Below are 12,554 nucleotides of genomic sequence, written 5' to 3'. Positions count from 1 at the left end.
CAAGCATTTTTCGGGCGGGAGAAAAATCGATTATTAATCGGAGCTATTCCCGAAACATTCCGACCACACCTTTCGTGTTGTGCGCGGGTGCGCCTGGAAAACGCCCAGCTGACGCTCTGTTATATCAGTGGAACGAATCGTAAACTGACACCATGCTTTCCATATTACTGAGTTTTTCTCGCGAAATAACGTTTAAAGGCTGGTTTTTAATAGCGACGCAAGCACAACACAAGGATAACAGCTCTTCAGGAGATATCACCGCGAAAACGGCTTCGACGCAGCAGAAACACAAGCGTATTGCATTTTTATGCTTGTGCTTGCGGTAAGCACAAGCACATGGGTCACAATTTGTCTTTTTGTGTGATTGCGCTTGTGTTTGCGTCGCTAGTGAAAACCAGGTATAAGTTTTTATACAGAAATGTATAAAGGCCTAACTGCATGAGACGAAAATTGTTAAGCAACATTTAACTAAGTTAATAAAGATGACTGTTTTTTTACTTCTAGTGAAGTATTGAACCGCGAGGATTGCAATTCAAGTCCTTTAGTCAATAAGTTGTTACAAAGCAAAAAGCAAGTTGTTTTTGTGGGAAATGACAGTGCATTCGTACAGACGATATCAATTTGTACTTAAATCCGGTCCATTGATTACTCCACGCCGATAACCACTTTTTAACAGTTTAATACCGAATTTTGTTGATAGGCATGGTTGGCATGCTTATAAAAGAAGTATTTCAGTTTCAAGTGAAACACTAGATACAGGTGTAATTGGGGCTGATCACGTTGATAACACTGGATTTAGAAACAGACAGATATATAAACAACAGGCCGAGAGACCCGGATATTGTAAGTGTAGGCGTGTTCCTATCAAAATCGATAACAACTTTGAACCATTGTCTTTGACCTAACTATTCAACATCAATAAAGTTTGAAAACAGCTGCTAGCTTTCATACTCTCAGGTATTGAAAACGCTCGAAACAGACTGCAATACCTGAGTTTGATAAATAACGCTGCGCAATGATGACAAAAAAAATCAGCTAACCACACGTACAATGTACTACAGATATTGTTGAAGCTCCTTAAATTTGTTTGTGCCACTTGTCGCCCACCTATCTTGTGAAGAGAAAAAGTACTCGCGGAGCTAATACAATTTGAATATTTGTGGCATACTAAGTGCAGAAAGTGTGAGTACTTAATAATTAATTTGTTTACAAGGGAAATCTATATTGCGCAAAACGAAACCACAAGCATCTAGTTGTTTCGCAAGACATTTGGCACAAGGAAATCCCTCTGGCTTTTGATATTGGGAGAGACGGAAGATTTCAAAACGTTTCTTCCCTGTATTGTCTTAAGGGAGAATCAAGAAAGCAAAAGAGAATGAACTAGTTAATAATTTTCACATTTGTTAGTTTCGTATGAAGATTTTTTGCCCCCCCCCCTTCCAACTTCAACTTATATTGCGCAAGGAGGGGGTACACCCTATAATGGCCTAGATGGGGAGGCTCCGCCCGAAAGGGGTACCGTTTCCATCTAATGCTTCAGGTATGTAAAAGGGTAGGGATGTAGGTCATTTAGGAATACACAAGGGCCTTCGAGATCAATTCAAATAATTCAAGCAGACGCACCTTATTGTTGTATAATTTCAATGTACTAAACGCTACATAATAATGGCATCAAGACTTCCATAGGCGTTCGGGCACCTTTGGAACTAGGGGGGCGGAGACTTAATTGCCCGGAAAAAACTGACATTCATTGAAAGCCGAATAATTATAAAAAGGCATATAAAATTGACAACGAAACGTGCATTGAAATAGTGGTGTACAAACCTTAACCTGCCTGCTTGCTTCAAAGAAACGATAGTCCGAATTCTTTAATTAATTTCGTGGTGTTGCTGGAAGATGTCAATGCACTGTATCCTTTTTCTTCGGGAATATTTTATTTATCCACTCCTGAGTTCAGCAAAACTTAATGTATTTTTGGGAAACCAATTTACATTGCTTTTCCCTTCGACTTAGAAGTTATGTAAAAGGGCGTCGGGGGTAAATGGGTTAAAACATTTAGTTGGAAGTTTTGAGCTAGCCCTTAACACTTAACATTTTAGTCAAAAGCACTAGCTTCATCGCATTTGTAACAGCTTTGTTTCAAGGTTGCACTGGATACTCCACGCGCAAACGCTCAAGCTATGGAGAATCCTAACTTCTGGTCGCCCTCGCCAATTTCTTTCTCAATTAAAAATGATTGCCACTGAATCAAATTGAAGGGTCACACAGAATTTGCGACAAAAATCGAAAGTGATTATAGCAATTTGCGAGTGGGAACGAAAACATGTGAATGAAAAATCAGTTAGACTTTTGAACCACAAACTTTTTGTTGTTGATGTAATTCGTTTTGAACGTAATGTTGATATTTGTCAGCTTATTTTCTATTTTTCTTCTCTACGCTTGTTGCCCGAATTCCAAGCATTTTGTCCGAAAAATTTCGGCGCTGGGGGGGGGGCTGCAGCCCCCCTCGCCCCCCCCCGCCTCGTACGCCTATGAAGACTTCCTAATTTAGGCAGATGTCATGTCTTTTAGGTATATAAAGGGGTACCTTCTTCAGTAAAACGTATAGGAAAGGGGTAACTTTTTTGAAAAAAGGGGGAGGGGGTGGGTCTCGGGGGGGGGCCCCCCGGTACGAAACGCTTTTGGGTAGCACCCTAGATGTGTCCCAAAACATGATGCCGGATTTTTGGCTTCTTCCTTTACTTCACTTTTTCGTTCCCAAGAGTGCCAATTTCACCAATAAGAAAAATGTTTTTGCGAAAGTTTGATCATGAAAAACAACCTGCACTACGTTAAATTTGTGCTCAACAGCTCTTAATATTTAATGGTCCGCCGACAGTAATTGCGAGCCATTCCAAATATATAGCCTTTATAACAGTCTACAGTTTGCTCAGGTAGCTTGCGGCTAGCTGTTATATCGAGATTAGAAATTTTCTGGACTTCTACCCATGTTACATTTCGGTCTTGTCGCGTGTACTTTTGTGCTTTTTTCCTACAACCTTTCTCGAATTAGCTGTATACAGCTCGGCACACACGATGCGAATTTTACATCTCGTGCAAACATGTTTTCGCGGCAAAATCGCACAAATTTTTCATACACTACGATTTTTTTGACCACTTAAAGATACCATTTTTCTTGCCTGAGCGGTCTAGGTTGCCAACGCGGTATAATAATGACGTTTTTTACACGTGAGATAAAGGAGAACATGATGACTTAAAATACAGTTGTTTTGAGCATCCCCAGTCCCTTTCATATGGGAATTCTTCCCCTCCCAAGCGTGCATACTTGCTCAATATGGTGCCAACTGAGCTCAGCGCGTGCTGGAAAATGGGACGGAAATTTTGTGCTGGAGGTCTATAGTGGGAATTGGAAGTCGTCACGTACGTATTCTCGGAAAAAGAAGAAGTGAGAGCGTAAAGCTGATGGCTCTCTAGACTGAGATGCCCAGTCCTTGAAATGACGTGTGAAGTGGGTATTCTGCAGGAAATGATTGATATGGAAGCCTTGTTGTGAGTGTTTTCTTTTTTTCGCAAGATCTCGCAAGAAGCCAACGGTACACTTAGTGTAATAAGGGAATTTAAGCAAACCACAATGGGCTTGACTTGGGGCGAGGCACAACTTGTAGAAAAGATCAGTCCCGATGGAGCAGATCGTTGCCGCCTTATGTCCTACCAGGGACGAAGAGGAATAAGTAAGTAAGTAAGTACAATGGCAGCGTAAAAAGGGAAGCCTCGAGCTAAGTGGCCCATACTCTGCCGGAGCTTATCCCGGTTTCCGTAGCATTAAGCGGCTAGGAATATTTCTACTCCCCCTTGAATGGGATGCTATTCCATCGCAGGGTACCTCCCAGCATTTCGTCGTCGGTACCCATTTATACACCCGTGTTTGTTGTTCATCGTGATGTAAGAAGCGAAGGATGAACGTTTATTCGTTCGTCTCACGATGGAATCGGTGATAGACACAAGTCAATAATAAGTCAAAATTATTCCATCGAGAGACGAATAAACGTTCATCTTTTTTAGTTTCCTTTATTGTCAACTTAACATGAAATGACCAAACCTTTCGTATCTTACACGACGTGAACCACGACGGCCAATTTTTCATGTTTCGAAAAGAAAGCACACCGTCTGTAAATACTTAGCTGGTGGACAGTTCTAACACCGATCGACAGAATAAATAGACTTGTATAATCATGAGATTCTCAAGTAAAATATAATTGTAAATCTGGTTTGACGTCTTTCGCCTAGTTGTGCTGGTTGGTGAAATTTCGTGTTGTTACAGATGCAGCCACAACAAGGCCAAAGAATGGCATCACTAGTTTTGCCATCAGTCTACCAGGGCTTCTAGGTTTTGTTTTTCACGCCGCGTTTACCATACGAACTCGCTTTAAAATTAGTGTAAATGAGAAAATACTCTTCCCCTTCTTTATATAGTTTATACATTTAATTTAGCTTAATTTTCAATGGCTATTTTGTGTTATTTTGAAGTTACTTTAATTCTCAGTAATGACAAAACTTCATTGACCAATCATATTGCGAGGTTAATTCACCCAATATCTTGGAATAATGTGACAACTATCGATTTTTTGTCTTATTTTTCTCAATTTAGGAGTTTGGCAGTTTCGTTGAGTTTTCATCATCAGTTCTTGTTTCCTTTGTAACAGCGTATTACAATGACATCATTGAGATAAGTTCTCAGGGGCGCCAGGGTGGCTTCACAGGCTCGTCGGTCACAAAGCCAGCCAGTCTCACATTGTAGGCATTGACCTTGTCATTCATTATTTTTAGACAAGCCGGCGAGAACGGCCTGCCAAAAACTGGCTCGTCGCACTGGAATTGCCGCAGAAACTCCTTAACGTTTGCCTTTTGTCTAGGAATCGCGGTCTTCCCCTGCTTTTTGTAATCTAGCCACATTTCCATCGCGTATAAAGGATCGGCATATTTTCCTTCAAAATGCAGCAATCCAGCTCTTTCTGGAGCTGGAATTCGGTCGCGGACCAATTTCATGGCGCTGAACATCCTCCACATGTACTTGCTCATCTTCAGGAAGCACGCCTCTAGAGGCAGGGGTGGGGTTTCACTATTGCAGTGGTTGTACTCTTTGTTTGACTCTCCCCAGTTTTCAATCATAGACACCCACAGTTCCATTGTAGTCATTTCTGTCTTTATGTCAATCACCTTCATCTGTGTACCTCCCACTACAAACCTTATGGCCCCTAGGGTGTGATATGCCTCTGCCGCGTAGATAAGTGCCTTAGAGAGAGTACCTTGAGGAAACAAAGTAAAAAAATTGTTTCACTATAGTAACGTAAACATTCTTCGTTAGCAGCAGTCGTGTTTTAAAAAAAAAATCTCGAAACAAAAAAAAATAAGGATTCGCTTTCTAGATTAATTTGACGCCGCCAAAAAGTTGAAGTGAAAAGCAAAATCAAATCAAAAGCTAGTCCAGTCCCTGAACTTTCTCTTCCGCACCCTATATAAGGATTCAACCGGAGAAAACAAAAAAAAAATATAAAAAAACCCCCCAAAAAAAAAAAAACAAAAAAAAAATATAATTATATAATAAAAAAAATTTAAAAAAAAAACCTCCAGAAATAAGAATACACAAATCAAGAATATGAGATTTACCTTAATTATGCGTTCTGGGACATACTGTATAAGTCTCATACTGAGTCATATAATAAACCGAGTTCTACAAGAATAGTTAAGATTGGAGACGATTAAGATATATTGCGAGCGACAAACTAGAAAACTCGAGCTGTCTTGTCATCTTCGATGTTCATATAAAATAAGGAATGTTTGTTTGTAGTTACCTAGAAAGTCTGCGTTGTATCCCTTCTTACGTGACATTTCTTCCACGAAGTTTTGGTACTCATTGTTGTGGGACGTCCTAAAAGCTAGCAGCGTAGTTGTTTGCTTTATCGGTACTCTAGTGTTCAAATCATTGAAGGTCTTCAGCCAATTGTTTAACTGAGCCAAGGATTTTCGACTGCTAGTCGCAGGAGATTTGGATTTGGCATCTGTCATACGCATTTTGTTTATGGCCCCATCTTTCATCTTATCAAAAAAGTCAACATTGTACTTGTAAACCTTGTAGTAAGCACTGGCCAGTTCCCGCATGTTATAGTCTATCTTTTGATCATTTTTCATTTTTTGTACATTTACACCGTTGGTAAAGCTTGTTGAAAGTTTGGTAAACAAAAGTGGCATGGCGTATTCCAGTGTAAAAGCATAGACATTGGTGTCAAAAACAAGCTCCGAAGGTTTCCTAAATCCTCTGCTTCCTTGAAAATAGTCGTTGAACTTCTTTGTTATAAACCCAGCATCCTTTCCAATGAGCCCGACGTCGTAGTCTGAGGTACAAGTAGCACTTCCATAAGGTGCAGGGTAGCATACTCCAGAATCAGGAATCGCAATTTTGCCCCCTGTTCTCGTACAAGGAACCAACTTCTTACCGCTTTCTACATAAAGAATGTGGGTCACTAACAGGTATCTAGCAGCAGTGATGTAGAGGAGGTTAGTACAGCTAGCCTCTGTGCGGAATTCAGAGTTCTTTTTTGTTTTCTCCCAGTCATTGTTTCGGTCAAAGAACTTCTTTACTCGATCCGCCGCTTTGATGAACTCAGAGGTCCCGAGATCTGTTTTGAAATCGGGTTGCCCAGTCCATATATCTCGTGTGCGATCTTTCACAAATCTGTAGCGGTCCACAATGTTAGTTTTCATCCAGGCGAGGTCTTGTTGGTTTGCAACGTCACTCTGAGGCGAATTTGAGGTGGAAAACCTTAAAACAAAACAGAAAATAAAACATTTTCAATTTAGGTCTGTATGAAGCACTTTGTGAGATTAATTTATTCGTTACATGTAATTATCTCTCTTGCAATCTCATTGGGCTAAATTGATGCAATTACAAATCTGACTTGATTTGACGATACCTGGACTCCTGGATCCGTGCTTCGGCCATCAAGCCGGATACCATTTACGGAACAGGCTAAACTAAGTAGTGCTGTATTATATACAAGCGTACAGGGCATGTCCCACCTAGCTGAAAGCTACTGCTACTAGCGAGACTCACACAGACAACTTTAATATTGTTCATCCAGTAAAAAATGGTGGCAGACTGCCGCTTGTAGATGGAACAGCCTACCCTATCTATGCGAAATTCAACAAAGCTTTTAGGACTCTCTGAGAGAAAAGAAAGAGTAATCATTTTTCTTTACCTTCTACTTTTTTCCTTTTTAATATTTTATCTCGTATTTCTTTATTTTTATTCGTAATATTTCATAGTTTTCCATAGTTTTAATATTCTATTGTTCTGAGTATTTTTATATTTTTTAAATAATTCTTGAGGGCCACTGGTTTGTTAGTGTTTTTATGCTATTTTAGTGTTACCTTCATTAAATAAAGACTTTACTAAGCACATTGGCTTCCAAGAAATTTGAACAAGGAAGTGAGATGGGGGGCTTCGGCAAAGGCACCTGGGGCACCCGGCCCAGGCCATGGCCTTACAACCCGAGCGAGCCCTGGGTCAGCTGTTAAATTGCAGGCTGTCTGGAGGGACGGATAAAGTCAGCTTTTATCCTTGATTCAGGCAAAACTTTGCTTTATGGCGGCTGGGCTCAGTAGCCTTGACTCAACTTGAGGCGTCTGATAGGTTGGCTGTGACCGGTTATTGGAAAGCTTTGTAGAATTGCCCCTGGATCGTCTTAACTCCACAGGGGGGATAGGGTATGGTCAAGGGAGTTGTTGGCCTTAAGCGGTTTCCTTGCTTTATTTTGTTAAATGAGGACAGAAATGTATTGATTCCTTTCATCGCATTATTTCGCCAGCGAACAAATCAAAATACAAGAATTTCGTAAATCTTGATGTGATGAATGAAAAAGTAATACATACGTCTCATCATAACTTTTTCCTTGTACAAGGTCAATGTAGTTATCTGAGGACCACTTGGGCTGGTTCTGGGCAATGTCCTCGACTACCGATATTGGGTACAATTCGTCGCACACCTAAAGACAGACAATAACAAAAATCAACATCAGACATCGCGTATGTTTGGAAACGCCACCTTGAAACACTCCAGCCCACATCATGGTCTGACGCACGCGCCTTGTTAATTCTTCACAAGAAATGCTACTTTTTGCGTAGTAGTTTTGATTGGAAACAAGCACAAACACTGGAGGGAAAAAACTTCGTGCAAGCTCTATGATGTCACAGCGGTCAAATGCACGGAGCGTCTGCAGTTCCCGCCATGCAAAACTGACGCTACTGAAAGCGCGCACATACAGCTTTCGACGAGTTTATAAATCTTCTCTTTCAAGGCAAAGATAAACATGTGTACTGAAAAGTAAGCTTTTGTGCACGGAGTGTACATGGAGGTTTTAATTGTTTCTCATTAACTGAGCGCGAGGGTCGCTTACTGGTAGAATGTCTCCCGAGGTTTTTCCGGTTCGGACCGAGGGAAGCAAGATCCGTACAAGGAAGGCCAAGAGGAATATATCCCAGTGCGGTCCCGAAGTAGTGTGAGTTTATAAGAATTTTGTTATTTGTTTCTCCTTAAAGTGTTTCCATGACCATGTTTCTACCCTTGGGCATCAAAGAGAACTTCAGGGGTATCAAAGAGAATTTCACGGAAGATTCAAAATGGCGTTTTCCGTTTTCAAAATTAATATCTGTACTAGTGTACGTATTAGTTCCGGAGAACAATTTGTAAAATATGCAAATAAGAAGACTGATGACGTCATACACTCAACCCAGTTTTAAATCAAGTATAAATATAGAGCTCTTGCTCAATTTGCTGTAGAGACCTTTTGGACCTTGGTAGACTAATAGTTCTGTTGGCGACACACTTACGGTTACAATAAAAAAAAAATTACCATGGCCACTCACTCTTTCCAATCCCCAACCCATTTTCATTTTTTTAGTGAATTTCGGGGAAAATTAAACCAGGCCAAGAAGTCTACTACCTGACACATTTATATGCTTGCTAGATCATGCAGATGAGGCATCATTGGCAAATATGAAAATGGAACGCCAAAAATATCCAGACAAGCCTTTTATGCTTTAACATCAGGAAGGTCTGGCAACCAGTATACTACCATGGTAACAAAAAATCTAAATATGTATCGCAGGTGCAATACGTTTCATAAAATAGAACATTAACAATCCGTGAACCAGTTAATCAACCCCTTTGCAAGCAAAATACGAAAGAATTAAAAAAAAAAAATTCTTACCGCTCGTCCATGAACCAACATGAAAACCACGAAACTCAGAATGATTATCATTGTTTAAGAACCTGCAATTGCAGAAGAAAGTTGTGTTTAGTCAAGAGGAATGTGGACAGCCATTCTCAGTCGAGAAATTCGGCTTCTGTTTACACGGAACCGTTTGGAACCGATCCAAGAGTTAACACGGGACCGTTCTGGAACCGGTCCGGAACGGATCCAATACTGGACCTGCAAAATAGTCGGTCCAGTTTTGGATCCGTTCCGGACCGGTTCCAAAACGGACCCGTGTAAACAGAAGGGCTATCCGGTCCGTTTGGAACCGGTCCCATGTAAACATAGCCTTAGTTGTTTTTAAGCAAGGTTCGTTGAGGCTCACATGAGAACAAATAAACGAGAACAATATTAATTCCTGTGGACCCAACGAACTTGGTCATTTTTTTAATTACAGTGAAATCCCGATTTCTCGAACTGATTCGAGAAATCGGTGGCAAAATTTCAGTGTTCGACTTAGAGTAAGAAATGACTTTTGGTTCGATTTATCCGGTGGTTGGGAAAAACGGAATTTTACTGTATTTCAGTTAACATAGGAAACATGGTTAACTTGCATGAGTAATCAAAAACAATTAACGCTCGAAAAACCAATCAAATTGCACGTTTTCATTTGTCTAAAGTAGCCAAACAGGTGTACTCTCCCACGCAGTTTTCTTTATGGGCGATCGTCTTTTACTATTGCCCCTAAAAACGACTGCGTGGGAGGCTAAAACAGGTCATGCAGAGAAGCATTTAAAGTTATGTGCTTACAAGGAAAATGAAAATTGATTTGAGAAATCGGGTGTAAAATTTCATTTTTAGACTATTTGACGATTGACAATCATTGCGAAAAATATTTTGTTTTGGTTTTGGGCTTTTTGTCGTTTACTCTCGTTTATTTCATATTCTGAGCACATTCTAGTACTAATTTATTGTGAAAAAACCGTCTAAAACATTTTGGGGACAGAGTGAGACAAACATGTAACGCTTCAAAGATGTCTTGACTAAGTACAGAAACAGGTCATGTGTTGCGAAGCGCATAAAGCTTTTAGCTTTTATAATGGAAATGTTATTTAGCCTGATGACCTCTGTTGAAACAAAATAATGACCTCGAGCTGTTTTTGCGAGTTTTGATTTATGATTTGGGTCAACTTTAGTAAACTTCTATTATTACTTATCTAACTGCTTGTTTTACTGATTGGGATCTTTAAAAGGCTGTTAAAATCCAACATTTTTACGATAAATGGTTTAATTTTAGACTTTTTGACGATCGACTTTTGGTGTTATAGTGGTTTACCCTTGTCTATTTCATATTCTAATAATTTATTGTGACAAAACTGTCTAAAACATTTTGGGGGCAGAGTGAGACAGAAATGTCCCGCTTCATGAGTTAACTAAGGGCTCTTTCCATTTGTCAATTTGTCTTTCCATTTGTCAGGCAAGCCGGGCCAGTAGTTTTGAATTTAAAATGGGCCTTTTCCACGAGATTTTTCCACAAATCCACCATAACAATGTATAATACCTATGCATTGACTGATTTGACAGAACAAATCTGACTGACAACGGAATTTTGGCCGGCCAGTTCAGTGACAAATGAAAAGCTCCTTATGTACCGAAACAGGTCATGTTGAGAAGCGTCTAAAGCTTTTAGCATATAATAGAAAAATTATTTAGCATCGGTGTCCTCGGTTAGACAAAATAACGGCCTCGAGCCTTTTTTTTGTTCTTTTAATTTATGATTTGGGTTGAGGTTAGTGAACTGCTATTATTACTTATCCGAGTGCTTGTTTAATGGGTTAGTGATGGGGTTTTTACAGAAGACGCGGTTAAAGTTGACTAGATGAATGTCATTGAGAAAAAAATCTCGTGCTTGTTTTTGTGCTATCAGTGCTTCACCCTTTTTCTTGAAGATAGTTCGTTTCGTATTCTAAGCGCATTCGATTAATTTATTGTCAAAAAACGTCGAAATCGTTTTTGGGGGCATTGAATTTAAGACCGTACTCATCAGGAACAAGTTAAATATCAATTATCCTAAATGGTAAAAAAAAGTTAAAAAAAAAGTAAAGCGCGAGAGTGCGTTTCTTTTGAATGACTGGGCAATGAATAGAAAATTAAAAAGTAGATTTAATTAAGACTGCAGAATTTATCTAGTATATATGCATGACGGCCGAAAGCCATCATGGCTCTTTTTATCTCGAGGAAAATGGCATAATTTGATTAGGTTTGTAATTATGAAGTTGTACTAAATTTTGCTTTCGGCAGTTACAGCTTAGAATAAGGTTACAACTACACTGCTCTAAAATCAAATCTTCCTCACGCATTCTTGAAAAACGAATGTTATTTGCCACTGAGGCCGAAACTATCACACACCATTAGTGAAAATTTTGATGCTTAAAATGAATCCAAGTAGATTTTGGCAAATTTTCAAAAAGCAAAGCATTACCAGTTTTTTACAATTGTTACTGTCGATATTATGTTACATATTTTTCTTTTCTGGGAGGAAATATAATCCCAAAGATTGAACGTGTTCTGCCTCGGCCTATGTCTTTAAGTGCTGACTTACCTTCTAAAGCGGCAACGCTTTATCAAAGTCGATCCCCTTATTACTCAGCTGATTTCAGAGCGAAACTGCGAGATGAGTTCGATAAGACCAAGGTCTTTTAAAAAGTGCTAAACTTCGATGTTCTGTTTGCGATAAATAGACGGTAGTGGTTAAAGTTTAATAAAGGCGGTCGAAGATTACCTCATAAATATGTCATCGAAGTAAAATGCATAAGCTCTAGCGATAAATATTTCTGTGGGTCACACTTCTCACTTAGGAAACGATTAAATAGGCGATTCTGCGATTAAAGTTTCAATTTTCTTGTAATTGTGTTTTATACCAAACTCGACAAAGAGTTAGTAGCTGGTTAATAGCGCAAAGAAAGAATCGCCACAAGCTGAACATAAGTGCTTTCTGAAGAAGCCATGTAACCTCATAGTTACTACGGTGGCTAATTGTATAACAGCTCCACCAGCTGGCTTTAACTGCAGCACCTGTGAAAAAAGCTTGAGTCTGTCATTCTAGGACTGGGCCGACAAGCATTTCAAGCGATTTTATCTGCTGGCGCAAACTTATTCTATCTCGTAAATAGGTGAATAAATGAATGAAATCTTTAAAAAAAAAAAAACACCGTGAAAGCATCATTATGTGATTAAAAAAATCTTTCAAACTGTTTTACATTGCTGCCGTGTGGGAATCCGATTTTTGGGGTATTTTGTTCC

General features: G+C 39.5%; 1 protein-coding gene across 1 annotated transcript; it reads right to left on the bottom strand.

The window, feature by feature from the left end:
* Positions 1-4,273: 4,273 nt before the first annotated feature.
* Positions 4,274-11,950, bottom strand: LOC144645573 (uncharacterized). Its single transcript, XM_078505149.1, has 5 exons — positions 11,854-11,950; positions 9,267-9,328; positions 7,930-8,042; positions 5,853-6,820; positions 4,274-5,306 (listed from the first exon to the last, which is right to left on the bottom strand). Exons 2-5 carry the CDS (start codon positions 9,315-9,317, stop codon positions 4,735-4,737), a joined length of 1,704 nt encoding a protein of 567 aa, XP_078361275.1. The 5' UTR covers positions 9,318-9,328; positions 11,854-11,950; the 3' UTR covers positions 4,274-4,734.
* Positions 11,951-12,554: the final 604 nt, after the last annotated feature.

Source organism: Oculina patagonica, chromosome 3, assembly GCF_052425735.1.
Source record: "Oculina patagonica isolate OP01 chromosome 3, crgOcupat, whole genome shotgun sequence".
Classification (NCBI taxonomy): Eukaryota; Metazoa; Cnidaria; class Anthozoa; order Scleractinia; family Oculinidae; genus Oculina; species Oculina patagonica.
The sequence above is the reverse complement of the archived record's forward strand: the minus strand, read 5'-3'. Positions and strand labels throughout refer to the sequence as shown.